At 55.5% G+C, this 16,421-nt stretch overlaps 2 protein-coding genes across 2 annotated transcripts; one reads left to right on the plus strand and one right to left on the minus strand.

Annotated features, from left to right (window-relative positions):
- Positions 1 to 2,441: 2,441 nt before the first annotated feature.
- On the plus strand, positions 2,442 to 13,414 carry SLC34A1 (solute carrier family 34 member 1; the record flags this gene model as incomplete). The annotated part of the gene is made up of 12 exons (XM_081231764.1): positions 2,442 to 2,565; positions 2,702 to 2,851; positions 2,937 to 3,065; positions 3,319 to 3,462; positions 4,404 to 4,515; positions 4,639 to 4,834; positions 4,918 to 5,013; positions 10,143 to 10,216; positions 10,498 to 10,661; positions 11,910 to 12,026; positions 12,127 to 12,251; positions 12,911 to 13,414. The coding sequence occupies exons 1-12, from the start codon at positions 2,457 to 2,459 to the stop codon at positions 13,412 to 13,414; spliced, it is 1,920 nt and encodes a 639-aa protein (XP_081087890.1). The 5' UTR covers positions 2,442 to 2,456.
- A 1,848-nt stretch (positions 13,415 to 15,262) lies between these two features.
- PFN3 (profilin 3) lies at positions 15,263 to 15,676 on the minus strand (the record flags this gene model as incomplete). Its single annotated transcript, XM_081231964.1, has 1 exon — positions 15,263 to 15,676. One exon carries the CDS (start codon positions 15,674 to 15,676, stop codon positions 15,263 to 15,265), a length of 414 nt encoding a protein of 137 aa, XP_081088090.1.
- Positions 15,677 to 16,421: the final 745 nt, after the last annotated feature.

Consider the following 16,421-nt stretch of genomic DNA (forward strand, 5'->3'; position numbering starts at 1 on the left):
TTCAGCCATCCTGGAGACAGTGAAAAGGGTATGAGAGCATGAAGAGAACAAATATGCTGAGGGACTTTGTTCTAGGCACTGAGATGGGTCATTTATCTCATTGAATCACTGAAAAATTCATGCTCATTGCCATTTTATAAGGGAAGGGACTAGAGCTCAGGGACGTACTTAGTACTAGGTACTAGTACTTAGTACTTATTCTAGTACTTAGAATCCCAGGTCAACTCAGGGACTGGACCATTTCTTGGATCAGGAGAGAAGCGGGCCTTGCAATCTTGGCTCAGCATGGAATAGGAACTCAACTACTGTGCTTAGAAATGGATGGATAGACACAAGGCTGGCTGGCTGGCTGGCTAGGTGGATGGATGGAAGGATGGATGGATGGACGGATGGATGGATGGATGGATGGGCCGATGGATGTTAGGTCACTCAGACAGTTGCCCAAGCTAGATCTTGAATGGAACTCACCACTCCTGGATCTGAGAAAATCTTAATCCCTTAGAAGGGAAGCTTCCTTCTCATGTCTCTGTGAATATGGGCCTCAACTCAGGCTCCAAGGTCCTGTAAAGAGAAATAAGCTTCTCAAAGACTCCCTAAGACCCCTGGGACTCTACAACAGACCTCATGTTATCATCAGCTTCCTGATCCAGAAGCCCAACTGTGATATATTTCCTCTCCCTCCCACCCTCCCAACACCAACTGTCCTGCCCAAGTATCCCTGAGATGCATCTTCTCCTCTCCATCCCTCTTCTTCCCACTTAGATTCAGACCTCATCCTCTCTCACCTGGACCACCTCATCACCCTTTTAACCGGTCTCTCTGCTTCCAGACTCACTCCCTTTGACACATCCGAACCCCACACACCTGGGAGCATTCTAGAATGTGGACCAGGCCCTGCCCTATCTGGCCAGGGACAGATTCTCTCAGGCTCACATCCTGGATCTGTGGTCTTGGACCCTGCACAATTCAGCGCTACATAGCTTCTCTGGGTTTGTCTTCTGTTGCTTCCTCCATCACACACTCCCTCTCCTCCAAATGCCCCTCGAGACACACAGAGAGACCCATAGACACCCAGATGCAAGGCAAGGCTGAAGGGTGTTTGTGTTACTCCTTGCGGAGTACTGTCAGGCCAAGAAGGAGGGAAAGGGGCCAGGGCCATGGAATCTCTGGGGACCCTGGGAACGAGGTGCCTGAGTGGCATCAGGGTCTCTACCTGGGGGCGTGGGATGCATCTGTGCCCTCCCTTCTGGGTCTGGGTCATGGTTTTGGCTGAGTATCTGTGTGGGGGAGGGGAGAGCCTGACTCCCCCTGCAGAGCTGACGATTAGCAATTAACCGGGAGGAATCTAGGGGGTGAGGTTAATTGGGGAACAGAGGGAGGGAAGCTAGGGTTCTAGGGACTTTGCCCTTGACCCGAGGGTATAAAGAAGAGGATCCCAGGTTCTCCTCAGGCCCCTAGGGCTTCCCTGAGCATCTGAGCAGGAGCTGAAACACAGAACACCAAGGTGAGTCCAGGGTCCCCACATCCCAACCCCATCCCCAACTCTTAGTAGGAAGCAGGCTCCTCACCTCTGTCCTTACTGTGCCTCTGTTTCCTGTCCCCTATAACATCTCAGTCCCAGCCCAGCCTGGCTCACTGCCCCAGAGTAAAACGGACTCATGCTCTTCCAGGGCTTGGAATTCAGCTCTGCATGTCCCCCAACCCCACAGCCAGGGCCCTTGGAATAAGGTTGGGGGTGAAGGGTGGGGTGCTGAAGCAGACTGGGGGACTCCCACCCCAACAGCCGGGAACTCCTGCGGCAATTCAGGGGCAGCTAAAGCAAGTCAAGGGCTTCCCAGACTTGGGGACAGGATGGGGGCCCTCCTTAACTAAATAAGTCCTGGTCTGAGCCTCATTCATGGCAGAAAGCCCCGTCAGTGCTTGTTTATTGCTGGGGGGTAAGGGTGGATGGGGAAAGAAGTTCATTTGTGAGGATGAACCCCTGTGCCCCAGGGGCAGTCTGGTGACACCTGTATCTGTCATTGGAACACTTGCTCCCATTGCCATGTTCCATCTATTTGAGGGATTATTTCATTGACATCTGATTCTCCACTAGACTTTGAGCTTCCTGGGGGAAGGAGCTGCATCTGTATTTAGCCAGCTGTACCCCAGCATCGAGCTCCGTGCCTTAGATAGAGTAGATGCTCAATAAATACTTGCTGAATGAATGAATGAATGAATCCCCAAATCTGTGCTGAGCACCTGAGTGTGCAGCTCTGGGTGTGTGGGGGGGGTGGAGAGTGTGCTTCACTGGATGTATGTTTGTGATCACACACCATGGGTGTTTGTGCACGTGAGTGTATGGGTGTGGGTGTGGAGGGATGGGTGTGTGAGTGTGTGTGAGTTTCCAGGACACGGCAGTTCTCACTCAGTGTTGCTGTGCCCCTGATGTGCAGGGCCCACAGTGTGTACCCAGGATGATGTCCTATGGAGAGAGGCTGGAGGGCCGGGCTGTCTCCCCACTCCCAGTCTGTGGGGGGCACATGATGCGTGGGGCGGCCTATGCCTATGTGCCCAGCCCACAGGGTGAGTGTTGCTCCCACCCCTGGACCCCGCTTGACCTCAGTTGCCCACGTCTCACCCCGGTGGGGAGGCCTCCACCCCTCCCGACCTCCCCAGGATGTGGGGCCTAAGGGAACTCCTGACCAGCCTCGCTCCCCAGTCATGCACAGGATTCCAGGGACCTCAGCCTATGCCTTCCCCAGCCTGGGCCCCGTGGCCCTTGCCGAGCGGGGCCGCCCCTATGGGGAGGTTCTGGAGCACCATGACCCGCTGCCTGCCAAGCTGGCCCAGGAAGATGAGCAGAAGCCAGGTGGGCCTGGGTCGGGGTGGCAGGGGTGTCGGTGGTCACTGGCAGAGCCCTCCAGCCACTGTGCTCATGACCGGCCCCTCTCCAGAGCCTGGGGTGGCCCAGAAGCTGCGCCGGGCTGGCTGGACGCTCCTCCAGGTACCACTGATGCTCATCTTCCTCTACCTCTTTGTCTGCTCCCTGGATGTGCTCAGCTCAGCCTTCCAGCTGGCCGGAGGTAAGGGAACAGAACCAGAGGAATTACAGAAACAGAACCTGCAGGAGATATATAGAGATCTATGATTTATTGCAAGGAATCGGCTTACGTGATTGTGAGGCACGCTGGGCCTCTTGGGCAGAAGCCAATACTGCAGTGCACAGGTGGAATTTCTCCTTCCCCAGGGAAGCCTCAGGGGAGAGGTAGGGCAGAGGGGAGGGGACAAGGGAAGGGTTTTGAAGGGTCTCGGACAACGCTGGCTCATGCTCCCCAGGGAAGGTGGCTGGTGACATCTTCAAGGACAGTGCCATCCTGTCCAACCCGGTGGCGGCGCTGGTGGTGGGGATCCTCGTGACCGTGCTGGTGCAGAGCTCCAGCACCTCCACATCCATTGTGGTCAGCATGGTCTCCTCCGGCTGTGAGTTTGCCCACAAGGGCCAGGGAAGGAGTGGGGGGCTGGGATGCTGGACCCGTGGCTGGGGTGGGAAGAGCAGGAGTGGGGCCAGGGGCCACGGGCAATGGGCAGCTCTGGTGTCTCCCACTCTGTTCTCCAAAGCATGGCCTGGAGTCTCAGCCAGGAGGGGCGCTCCAGGAGTTGGGAAGGGTGGCAACTAGGGAGTACAGCCTCAGGAAGGCTCACCTCCATGTTGCCACACGTTCACTCATTTCATCAATCAGGGGAACAGAACCAGAGGAATTAGAGACACAGAACCTGCAGGAGATACATAGAGATCTATGATTTATTGCAAGGAATTGGCTTACGTGATTGTGAGGCAGGCTGGGCCTCTTGGGCAGAAGCCAATACTGCAGTGCACAGGTGGAATTTCTTCTTCCCCAGGGAAGCCTCAGTTTTGCTCTTAGGGCCTTTAATCTCATGAGATGAGGCCCACTCAGATTATTGAGGTTAATCTTTTCTCAAGGTCAATTGATGGTTGAGGCAAATCCATCCGCAAAACACCTTCACAACAACATGTAGGTTAGTGTTGGACTGAATAACTGGGTACTAGCCAAGCTGACACCTGAAAGTGATGTCACACTTGTGTACGCATGTGCACACACAAGCACAGAGACACATTGGAATTTAGGACCCGTGCCCTCATGGACATGCACCCACACACTCGTTCACATATACACAGGTGCGGTACACATATGTGAACATCAGTTCACATGTATGCACACATGTAAACACACAGCATGTGCCCCCATGTACCTGTGACGCTGAGGCTGAGCAGAGTCAGCAGCATGGCAGGAATGCCTGCTGGGGGCTGGGATGAGGGCCGTGGGTCCGACAGGAGAGGTAGTGAGGCAGGAGCTGGGTGGCCCTTATCCAGTTAGTTAAGAGGCGCCCTCTTCTACCAGTGCTGGAGGTAAGCTCTGCCATCCCCATCATCATGGGCTCCAACATCGGCACCTCCGTCACCAACACCATCGTGGCCCTGATGCAGGCGGGGGACAGGACTGACTTCCGGCGGTGAGGGGGTGGAGCAGTGAGCGGCCTGTCCTTGTTGGGGGAGGGTGGTCCCAGACGCCAGGAGCCCCCAGTCTGAGTGCATCCTGGCTCCAGCCTGCCCCGCAACGTGGCCTCCCTGCCCAGGGCCTTCGCGGGGGCCACAGTGCACGACTGCTTTAACTGGCTGTCAGTTCTGGTCCTGCTACCCCTGGAGGCTGCCACCGGGTACCTGCACCACATCACTCGACTTGTGGTGGCCTCCTTCAATATCCGCGGCGGCCGCGATGCCCCTGACCTGCTCAAGATCATCACGGAGCCCTTCACTAAGCTCATCATTCAGGTGGAGGGGGAGCTGTCATGGGGTGGGGGCTGGGGGACTGTAGGACCCCACCCTCACTCCCTCCTCCCACACCTTGCCCACAGCTGGACAAGTCCGTGATTACCAGCATTGCCACGGGGGATGAGTCCCTGAGAAATCACAGTCTCATCCGGATCTGGTGTCACCCAAACCCCATGGAGGTGAGTCCCAGGTCGGCTTCAGTGAGAAGACTCCCTCTTCAGACAGCTGACTGCCAGTGTCATCGTCTGTGCAAAAGCTCTATGTAGACCTAGGGGATCATTTACCCTGGGAGGACAAATATGGGGCACTTTTGTGATGATACTGTGCCTATGGCAGATGTTGCTACACCCTCCCAGCCTCACACCAGCTTCAGGCAGCCATTGCCAATCAATTTGAGTTAGCATGTCATCGATCTAGCCCAGAGATTGGTTCTCAAAGTGTGGACCAGTGGCACACATACCACCTGGGAACCCATTAGAGATGCAAGCTATCCGGCCCTTTCCTAGACCCACTAAATCAGAAAAAAAGGTGGAGCCCAGCAGCCTACATTTCAACAAGCCCTCTAGGGCTGTTCCACACTCAAGTTGAAGAACCACTGATATGGCTCAACCCTGTGGTTTCATAGGTAGAGAAATTGGCTCCAAGGGGCTAAGAAACTCTCCAGAGCTTGTCCTACCGCTTCAGGGCCCCAAGCGCAGGTCTTGCAATCTAGGGCTCTCTCTTCCGCCGGGTGCCGGGGGGTTAATGGCTCACTTCTGCTGTGTTTGGGGGCCCAGGTAATGTGCGGAGGTGGGCGGGGAGAGAGTGCTATAAGGATGGCTGGGAAAAATAGGACCAACAGGAAACTGGCCCAGGAGCAGGACAAGTGGGCCATGGAGACCTCACTGGAGACACAACAGCCACTTGTACTGATATTGGGCTCCTTCCCCTGGAGACTCCCACAGGCCGGTGTCCCCTTGTCCTGCTGCACTCTTCCTGCTGCTTTCTGGCTTCTAATGCCTGGAATGAGGCTCCGTTTGGATCAGTTGGACAATCGTGGACCAGCCATTACACCAGGCTAACATGGAAGCTAGCAATTAGCACACTTTCTCAGCCATAAAAAGGAAAATGCTTCATCAAAACCATAATCCACAGTATTTGCTCCCCCTTGACATACAAGAAGTAACACCATTTAGAACGAAAGACAAGGAAACTGGAAGCCCAGCACACCCTCTTCACTTGCTACTTGATGTTCCCAGACTTTATCGCAGTGTGAACAGAGAACATTCTTTCAACTGGCCCTGCGAGGTTCCTTTGCATCTGAGTGGCACACAGCTCCAGCTCAGTCCTTCTGAGTGTTCAAGTCAGTTTGACATCAAAAAGCCCACGCAGACAGCTTTCACGCTGGCTTTGTGACCCCTCTAACACACCTCCCCTTCTCATGAGCACTCTGGGCCCTCTCCAAGCTCTCTGAATGGCCAAAATCCCCTCTGCTTCACAGCAAAACCTGAAAGAGACCAAAGTCACACACCCTGAACTTCACAAAAAGCAAGCTGTGGAAGGGAGCTCCTCAGCCGTGGCGATCCTCGAGTCCTCTGAAATCCCTGCTGCCTGCCTGCAGCGTCATTCACCTTGTCTCCCCTTGAAGGATGTACTGGCAAATGTAGCTCTCACCCAGTGGAATCCTCAGTGATGCTGGTCCTGAGGCCGAGGGACTGGAAGCAGCCCACCCAAGTTCCCTGGGCCGGGGCTGTCCTCACTGGTTCCTCCGCTGTGCCTGCTACCACTCACCTGAGCACTGTTTTCTCGCCCCAGCTCTCCCGGGAAACCTTCCCTTGAGAGCAGGGTCCAGACTGGATTTCCGTGGCTTGGAGAGTAGCTGGGGGTGGGATGTGAGCTCCCTGTTCTGGCCCTCTCTCTGGGACAGTCCCCTTTGGAAAGTGGCTCACTCAGCCACGTGCACTGGTAGCTCCTCCTGCACTGAAGACTCACGTTTTTCCTCTGGCCACCGAGTCTCCTGTGGCCCCTTCCAACCTGTTCTCATTGCTTCCAGCTTTCACCAAGCTAGGCCCAACCTCGCCTAAGCCAGCCTCCAGGGCACCTATGTGACTGACAGTCTGGGGTTTTCCAGATGGTGAAAGAAAAACCAGAGGCAGTGTTTGTTAGCATCCCAGCAATTCTTGATGTTCCAGGGTCCTGACACTGTCCTGGGAATTACCTTCCTGTGTGGTCACAGTGTGGATTGTCAACCCTACATACCTGGTTTAAACCAGCTTCTTCTGAGGACTTGCATCCTGGGGGGCAGGGATTGTCACAACCCCATTTTAAACAGGTTCAGACAGGCTTGTCCAAGTCTATGTGATTGAGGTAGGACAAAAATCCTGGTGGAACCTGGAGCCCACACTCTTGACTCTCCATTTCGCTGTCCCTTCCAGATGTATATCCCACCATATGTGTCCATTTCCCACTCTGCCTATCAGGCGTGAATGCCACCAGGTGACCACAGCCACTAGGAGACCCTCCAGGGGTGGTAGGTGTGGCTGTAAAAATGAATTCTCCTCTTCGCCACCAGATGGCGCTGCTAGCAGCGCACTCACGCTCTGCTTCCAGAAAGGCAAAGACCCTAAAACACCTCTTCTCCTGGAGGGGAGACTACTGCACACACCCACATCCTGCACGGTTTTCCCCAGGGGAAGGATTCTTGGAGCCCACATCCCTCTGTGAGCTTAATCATATCCTTCAGTTCCCAGAGGTGTCTCCTGAATTTGGGTTGTCTCTTCAAGCACATAAATCCCAAACTCTCTCTTCCCAGATTCCTCACAACTAGCCCCTGGGGAGAAGTGGGCAGCATTATGGACCTCATGCTTCAGACAAAGAAACTGCGGCTTAGAGAGGTTACGTGTTTTGTCCAGTGTCACACAGCAGGGAGTGCTCAGCTGGGGTTGAGCCCAGGGCTAAGGCACCCCCTCCACGTGCCCCTCCCTCTCCTCCACCCCCACCTACTCCAGGCCCAGGAGGGATGGGCATATCCTGGGGCTATGCCCCAGACCCTGGGCCTGGCAGCTCTTTATCTAGGGTGGAGCTCCCACCTTCCCCTCTGCTGGCCAGGGAAGCCCCAGGGCCTGCTCCTTCCTCTCCCATCTCTGCCCACCCAGCCTGGCAATGCACTTTAGGGTCTCTGGACTGGCCCTTTGAGCTCAGCCAGGGCCACATAACCCCAGGCAGGAAGGTCAAGTTTCCAAAACTCAGAAGTCCTAGCCCTCAGCCTTGCCCTGCCCCGACTTTGTCAGCACTGAGTGGGACCCCAGTGGAGCTCCTCTCCTTCTCTTCCAGCCTCCCCAGGTCCCAGAGAACCCTCCCCCAAGAGACCCCTAGGCCCAGTGCAGTGCAGGATGGTCCACCGAGTTCCTTCCCAGCAGGGCCAGGATCTTCAGGCATGTCTGCAGGAGCCATTGATCCTGACCTAGGAAGTCACCCCATAGCCACACACCATGTGATACTAGATAGGCCCAGGGAGGGAGGGGGTCTAATCCTTATTTGGAGGCACAATTTATCGAAGGCTTGTCATGATCTAAGCCCTGTCGTGAGCGCTTCACACATATTTCCTCCTGTAACCTTTGCAACAGCTCTTTTCTTATCCTGCTTTAGAGAAAAGAGGCTCAGTGAGGTGGCATGACTTGCACAGGGTAGCTGAGATAAAAGCAGGATTTGAACTCAGATCTGCCAGACAGCAAACACCCGGCTGTCTCCCAGTTACCACCACTTTCCCAGCTGGCTTTTCCAATCAAGCCCATCAGAGACTATTTTCTCCTGGTTTCTCGGCCTGCAATTCTGGCCCAGGCTTGAGGATGCCCCAGGGCCCTGGTATGGCCAACTGGGTACACAGATAAGCACGCTGCCCCCCTCAAGGGAGTACATGCCACTAAAATAAACCCCAATTTAAAGTCAGGTGCCATAAATAGTTCTTATCTCTAACACACATTTTTTAAATGACAGATTAGAATAAAACATAAAGGAGCTGTAAATCCAAGTGCCAGCACCACAACTGAGCCCTTACCCTCAGCACCCAGGAAGGTCAGAGGGGTGTGGGCTGCAGACCCCCCAGGGGGAATGGGACCAGGGTCCATATCAGCTCCCAGAGGAGGCAGATGGTGGTGATGGGGAGAAGCTGTGGCTCTTTCATTTTGCCTGGGGCCCTTTCTGCGGCTCAAGTCCTCCTTTGTGACATGGCTTCTTCCTAGCCAAGCCTGGTCCACTTTCTACTTTCACTGATGGGACCCTGGGGGAAAGGTAAGGAGCCCAGGTTGCATTTTTTAAAAGAATTCCTTAGGGAATTCCCTGGCAGTCCAGTGGTTAGGACTCCCCGCTTTCACTGCTGAGGGCCTGGGTTCGATCCCTGGTCAGGGAACTGAGATCCCACAAGCTGTGCCAAGGGAAAAAAAAAAAAAACTCCTTAACCCAAGAAGGCTACAAATGAGTGGTTCCAGACTGGCCAGACTGGCCTTCACAGAATTGTAAAGTATGTCTTTAAGCGGTTGCCAACATTTACAGATTGGGAGATTTTATCTAAACCTTCAGAGTTGTGGTTTCTCTTGTAGAATCAGGCCCTTTGGCTAAGCTGGGCTAAATCCCTGGACAGTGACAGTGACCTGGAGCTGAGTAGCTGCTGCCCCTTTAGGCCCAGGACACTCCCCACCACCTCCACGCACAGGCTGAGCCCCTCACTTAGGCTACCTGCCTGGTCCTGGGCCTTCTGAGTTAAGGGCCCTCTCCAGGAACCCCCTCCTCTTCACCGATAGTAGGTGGGGGAGGGAAGAGATGTTGGTCCCGGGCCCTCTTGCCCCACCCTCTCCAGATAAGGAATTGAGCAAGAGGAAAACAGAACGTGGGCTAGGTGCCTGAGGGGAGAGGACAGGGCAAGGATGCTGGTGAAGAGGAGGCCCTGAGACAGGGATTGATAATAAAAGATGGGGAAGGGAGAGTTTTCAGAAGAAGTGGGCCATGGACAGCAGCCTCCAATGCCAAGGAGAGGTAGAAGAAAACATGGACAAGACACCATCAGATCAGGAGGCCCCAGCGGGCCCCAGTGAGAGCCAGATCAGTGGGTTGATGGGGCTGAATATTCTGAGGGCCGACTACAGCCCGATTCTCCTGTGGCAGATATTTTCAACTCCATTTCATCATTGGAGGAAACAGACTCAGAGAGGGCAAGCAAAGCATCCAAGGGCATTTATCCCCTCCATCCCCCATCTCTCCCTAACCCCCACCTTAGCCCCCATCCCAGGCTGCATTTTCCTGAATTCTCTAAGTCACTCTCCTCTTAATCTAGGTTCCCTCCCGCAGGCCCAGGGCAGAGGTCAACACCAGCCGGATGCTCGGAAATGCCACCATGGAGAAATGTGAGTACCTGCAGCGTGGGAGATGTCTGGCACGGCAGGGCAGAGTCTGGCAGAGGCAGGGCCATCTCCCACCTGGTCACTGCTGCTTCCAGCCCCAGAAGGACAGCTGTCAGCCAGCCCAGCTCCTGGGCTGGGGTCTGGCCCTGCTCTAGAGGTTGAAGAGACATGAGGCAAGGCCTTTGGCTCTGAGCCCAAGAGGGTGGCAAAGGTTGAGGGCTAGGAACTGGATTGACGGGGTCAGCTCTCAGAAGCTTGATACCACTACCACCACCCTCCCACAGGCAGCCATATTTTCGTGGACACAGGCCTGCCTGACCTGGCTGTGGGGCTCATCCTGCTGGCTGGCTCCCTGGTGCTCCTGTGCACTTGCCTCATCCTCCTCGTCAAGATGCTCAACTCTCTGCTCAAGGGCCAGGTGGCCAAGGTCATTCAGCTGGTTATCAACACTGGTGAGCCTCGAGCAGTGGGTGGGCAGGCCCCAGGATGGGCCCTTCTGGATCTTGCTGAGTCCTGCCACTGCCTTGGTGTGTGAACTGGGTAAAGCCCTACCATCTCTGAGCCTCAGTCTCCCCATGTGAACAAAGAAGAGATTGGACGAGGTGATTTTTGAGGCCCCTGAGGTGCTGACAGGTGGGGATCTGTGGCTGCTTCCAGCTGTGGTTCCATTCTAGCAGGTGGCTCCAAAGAGATTCTGAGGCCATTGTTTGATTCAATTAATAGTCATTAAGCCCATACTGTATGCCAAGCACGGCGTGGTGCCAGGGATACAGAGGTGAGCCACACAGAGATGGCTCCTGCCCTCAGGGGGCTCACAGCCCAGAGGGAGAGACAAGCAATAAAAAAAAAAGTGATCGAGGAGGGGTACATTCAGATAGAGCAGTAACCGCCAAGGAGAAAGCAAAAAACAGCAAATAGAATATGGAAGAGGCTGCTTTTGATGGGTGGTCAGTGGCTTCTGTGCAGAGGCGACATTTGAGCAGGGACCTAAATGTGGAGCAGTCAGATGTGGCTGAAGAGCTTTTCGGGTGGAGGGAACCTACCTGAAAGTGCAAAGGCTCCGAGGCAGGACTCAGCTGGGCAGGACTGTGGCACAAAAAGGTGGCCAGCAGTGTGGTGGGAGCTCAGTGAGTGAGGTGGAGAGAGGTAGGGAGAGGTCAGAGAGGTAACAGGGACAGAGCAGGTCCCAGGCTGCACCCAGAGCCTAGACTTTATCCAGGGTAATGGGGGCACTTGGGGGTTTGGGCAGGGCAGGGATACCATCTGACTTTCATTTAAGCCTCATTTTGAGCTTTCGGGACACTGCCTGGCACTGGCAAAGGCAGCATGACAAACGCTGGAATAAGGGGCATCCATGGATCTGTGGGAGCTCAGAGGAGGAAGAAGCAAAGTCTGCCCAGGGGCTGGGGTCAGGGAGGGCTTTCCAGTGGCAGTGATATCCACGCTGAGTCCCGAGGATGAATATTTAGGAGTGAGGAGATGTCCCAGGCAGAGGGAACAAGGGAGCAAAAGCACGATAGAAGCAGGCTGAGAAGAGCCTTTAATCCAAGATCAAAGAGGACCAGGAAAAGCCACCGCAGTTGAGCAGGGGACTGACAAGGTCCCACTTGGAAGCTGACATCGATTCCTCCTCCCCAAGGAAAGTCCCCGCCCCCTCCCAATGCCCTCCCACTGACCCTACTGGGACCGTTTGCTCGCAGACTTTCCCACCCCCTTCACCTGGGCCACAGGCTACTTTGCCATGGTGGTGGGCGCTGGCATGACCTTCGTTGTCCAGAGCAGTTCTGTGTTCACCTCGGCCATCACTCCACTCATCGGTGAGTCCCCACACCAAGGCAGGGTCAGGTGGGGCAGGGCTGACAGGAAAAGGGCTGAAGGAAGGAGCTGGGGAGACCATGTCCTCTCCTCTACCCCCAGGCCTGGGTGTGATCAGCCTTGAGCGCGCCTACCCACTCACACTGGGCGCCAACATCGGCACCACCACCACGGCCATCCTGGCTGCGCTGGCCAGCCCCCGGGAGAAGCTGTCCAGTGCTTTCCAGGTACGCTTGGGAGAGTAACCCTGCCAGAGGCACGACAGAGCTAGGACTGGTGCCTGGAGCCTGACCCAACGTAGGACAACACGTACAAATTAGTTTTTGACTGCCTACTAGGGGCCACCCACTATGCCAGACTCTATGGAAACCATACGGGCAAAGTATACCTGGTGCTGCCCTCAAGACCTTAGTGTCTAACAGGGGAGAGACATTACTGAGAGCCACGCCAATGGAACAAGAGTGAGAGGGATTTGTACTCTGAGGAAGGGGTGCTGGCTCAGTTTGGGGGATCAAGGACTGGGGGGGGCAGACAGCAAAGGGGTTGCTGTTCTAGGAGCAAAGGAGTAACTGATAAGCCAGGATGTTGCCCACTCAGAAGGCCAGAGCTTCTGAGCCAGAAACTGATGTGAATCTTTTAGCTACTGGATCTGGGCAGGATCTGCTGGAGAATTCCTGAGAGGGAGATCAGTGGGGGAAATGTGGAGAGTTCAGGGCAGCAGTTATTTACCTACTTGTCCAGAAGTGTTTCCGTATTTTACTGGGGGAATGTCAGCCCTAAGTGCTGACTTTCCTGCTGCCCAGACCCTGTAGGGCCACTGTTATCTATCCTGACTCAGGAGCTGGCGCCCCTGCCCACCTCCACCCCTCCGCCCTCTCCCCTGCAGATTGCCCTCTGCCACTTCTTCTTCAACATCTCAGGCATCCTGCTGTGGTACCCAGTGCCCAGCACGCGCCTGCCCATCCGCATGGCCAAGGCGCTGGGCAAACGCACCGCCAAGTACCGCTGGTTCGCCGTCCTCTACCTCCTCCTGTGCTTCCTGCTGCTGCCGTCGCTGGTGTTTGGCATCTCCATGGCAGGCTGGCAGGCCATGGTAGGCGTGGGCACACCCTTTGGGGCCCTGCTGGCCTTCGTGGTACTTGTCAGCGTGCTGCAGAGTCACAGCCCCGGGCACCTGCCCAAGTGGCTGCAGACATGGGACTTCCTGCCCCGCTGGATGCACTCCCTGCAGCCCCTGGACCACCTCATCACCCGCGCTACCTTGTGCTGTGCCAGGCCCGAGCCCCGCTCACCCCCGCTGCCCGCCAGGGTCTTCCTGGAGGAGCTGCCCCCTGCCACACCCTCCCCCCGCCTCGCGATGCCCAGTCACCACACGGCCACCCGTCTCTAGGCTCCAGCCCAGACTGCTGCCTGGAGTCAGGAAATGCCTGTGCCTGGTGCCCGGGGTAGAAAGGCAGAGGGGTGGGTCTGTGTGCTCTGGGCATGCACCTGTCCTTGCGCAGGTCCTCAGAGGTCTGGGCTTGTGTAACTGAGAGACAGTGTTATGTGCACATGTGGGCATGTTGGGGGTGAGCCTGTGTGACAGCCTGCATATGCGTACTGATGCACCTGGAGGTGGGGTGGGGGGTGTGCGCCAACTGCATGTTACTTGGGTATGATTTTGAGTCCTTTGCACATGTGTTTGGAGACCTGCACTGTGTCCTTGTGCACACACAACTCTGACTGGGCTGGGTGGGAGTAAGGGTGAGTCTAAGTTCATGACCTACAGCTGTTTGCTCGTGCATAGATGTGGGAGCGAGTCGCTGGCTGAATTCTCGCCCCCTCCCTGCCACCTTCCTTCCTCCATGATACCATTCTCCTCATCCTCACCCAGGTTTTCTGTATCATTGTTACAACCCTCTTCCCCAACACTGCTTGATTAAAAAAAAAAAAAAAGAAAAGAAATGGAACTCTCATTGTGCACTTGGAAGTCTCCTTGCTCTCCATCTAGGGGGGAGGAGAGACCATGGTTTGGGGTTCAGCAGTACTATCTCCCCTCCCAAAGAAAGCCTGTTGTGCCCTCGAGGAGCCAGCCTACAAGCTCTCCCCAGCAATCCTCCTGGCCCTGCCTAATGAGTCCAATCCATAATTCAAACTTCCTGGAGCCCCGGCTAGGGCCACCTTAAGGCAAGTGTAAGGAGGGCTCTTTGCTAACCCCACTAGGCTGACCTCCTCTGGTCTCTATCTGCCTCTGCTCACCCACCTCATTGCCTCCCTCCCTCCCTCTCTCCGGGATAAAATCAGTTCTCCAGAAAACAAGTGATAGGTGGGGGCCTGTCAGGGCCACTGGGGGAAGGAGAGGCAGGGTGGAGATGGGCAAGAGAGGTCATGCCCTGGACCCCAGTGCACAGGGCGCAGAAACTAGCCACTCTCCCTCCCACCTTTATCCTCTACTTTTGGGCAATAAACCAGCCTTCATTTAAACCCACCCAAGTTTTTCAGTTCCTCCTCCTCCATAGGGCACCCTGAGCTGAGGCCTGCAGAGGGAGGGTCAAGGGGTGGGGTGTGCCAAAGTTCCTCCCTCTAGTCCAGGGACATATCCAGGGCCTTTGGACCCCAAGGAGGCAGGAACGCTGTAGGGCCCCAGACCTAGTTGTGATGGTCTACAACATGTGCCTCCCCACCCCCACCTCCGTCGCCTATGAAGTATGTGCAGGGAGATGCAAGGGCCTGCAAGCCCTAGAGCTGCTCTCCAGGCTACCAGCCCCACCATCACCCACCCACAACCCTCACTAGTGCTTCCTCTTGCCATGTGGAGGGGGTGAGAAGTACCCTGGCCCCCAACTTAGGGAGTGTTGTAGGAGGGTGGGGACGGGACTTCCTTTGCAGTATGTCCCACACAGATCTGTGGAAAGTTTTGTGGGAAAGGATGCTCAGGCCTGAGTTAGAGGGTTTGAGAACTCCCTCCTAGGGTTGGCCGTCCTTAGGACCCTGGAAAGGCACCAAGGCCCTTGGACTCTGGCCTAGGGAGTTAGGCCACAGGCATGGCACCCATGGGAGGGCCTGATGTAGGGCTCAAGAAGCTGGGAAGCCTCTAGACTCTGGACTCATAATACCAACCTCACCAGATACCCTTTCTGCAAGGATCTTCTAGTAAAGTACTTTCCGCATCTGCAACCTTCCCCATCCCCCTCACGACCAGAGGGTGAGTCTGCCACGCCCAGGTCAGACTTTATTTTGGTGCTGTCTGGCTGTCCTGCTAGGTGCCCTGCAAGTGCAGCCCATGGATCAGCTCGTGCATCGTCTTGTTGAGAATGCCCCCATGCACGCCCCGCCGGCCCATGAGCACGAGGAGTGCACGCGGCGTGTGGCCCACGCAGATGGCGCGCCCGTCCAGCCCCTTAGTGCGCGCGTCCAGCACTCCATCGCCCTCGGCCAGCAGGTGGTCTCGGATGACGCAGCAGCGGTGGCCCGCCACGCTCAGGCCCGCCTGCAGGAAGGTGCGCCGGTCCGGCCCCGTGAGTACACCCACCTCCTGCGGTGAGATGGCCGCCAGCAGGCCACCGGGCCGCGATGCCCACACGCAGCGATTGTCCGAGTGGCCCACGATGGCCACGTCGTCGATGCGCTGGTCCCGCAGCACTGCACTGATGTAGCCTCTCCAGTCGCCCATTCCGGCTCAGAGTGCGCCCCTCGCCTCTCACTTTCGAGGGTTGTCCTGCTGCGCTGCGCACCTGGAACGCCCGGGGCATTATGACGTATTTGGGGGGCGGGGTTGTGACGTAGAGGTGGCTGCAAGGTCACAGAACGGCTACCTACGCTGGAGAATGGGGTGCGGGTGGGGCGGCGTTCGTATCTTACGCCTGATGAAGTTCTAAAGTTAGTAGATAATGGCAGTTATTTCTAGATGGTAAGATACAGGTGATTTTCATTTCTTCATACTTTTATCCTATATTTTTCAAATTTTCTACAATAAAAGTGTGATAAGCAGAAAAAAAAATAAAGTTAGCCTGAAGGAGGGAATTGCACGAGTCAAAATAACTCTCAAAACAAACAAGGGAACACTTCAATGGCCCATCAGGCACAGCACACGAGTTTAAGAATAAAAAGAAAGGTGCCATGTCTAAACTGCCTGACCTCTCAGCCTGATAACCATTCAACTCCCAGAATGTGGTTCTCAAACATTAGAAGTACCAGAATCTCCTGGAAAGCTGATCAACAGATTGCTGGGCCCCAAGTCAGAGCTTTCTCATTCTGCAGTATGGGATGCAGCCAGAGAATACGCATTTCTAACAAGTTCCCTGGCGATGCTGCTGCTGGTCCAGGAACCACACTTTGAGACTCACTGCCCTAGTGACAGTTGGGGCAGGGGTGAGGGTCTTCCACGCCATCAGCCTTAAGGGTCCACACCACTGGTT

The sequence above is a fragment of the Mesoplodon bidens genome, assembly GCF_964165515.1.
Source record: "Mesoplodon bidens genome assembly, chromosome: 4".
In the NCBI taxonomy this organism is placed as follows: Eukaryota; Metazoa; Chordata; class Mammalia; order Artiodactyla; family Ziphiidae; genus Mesoplodon; species Mesoplodon bidens.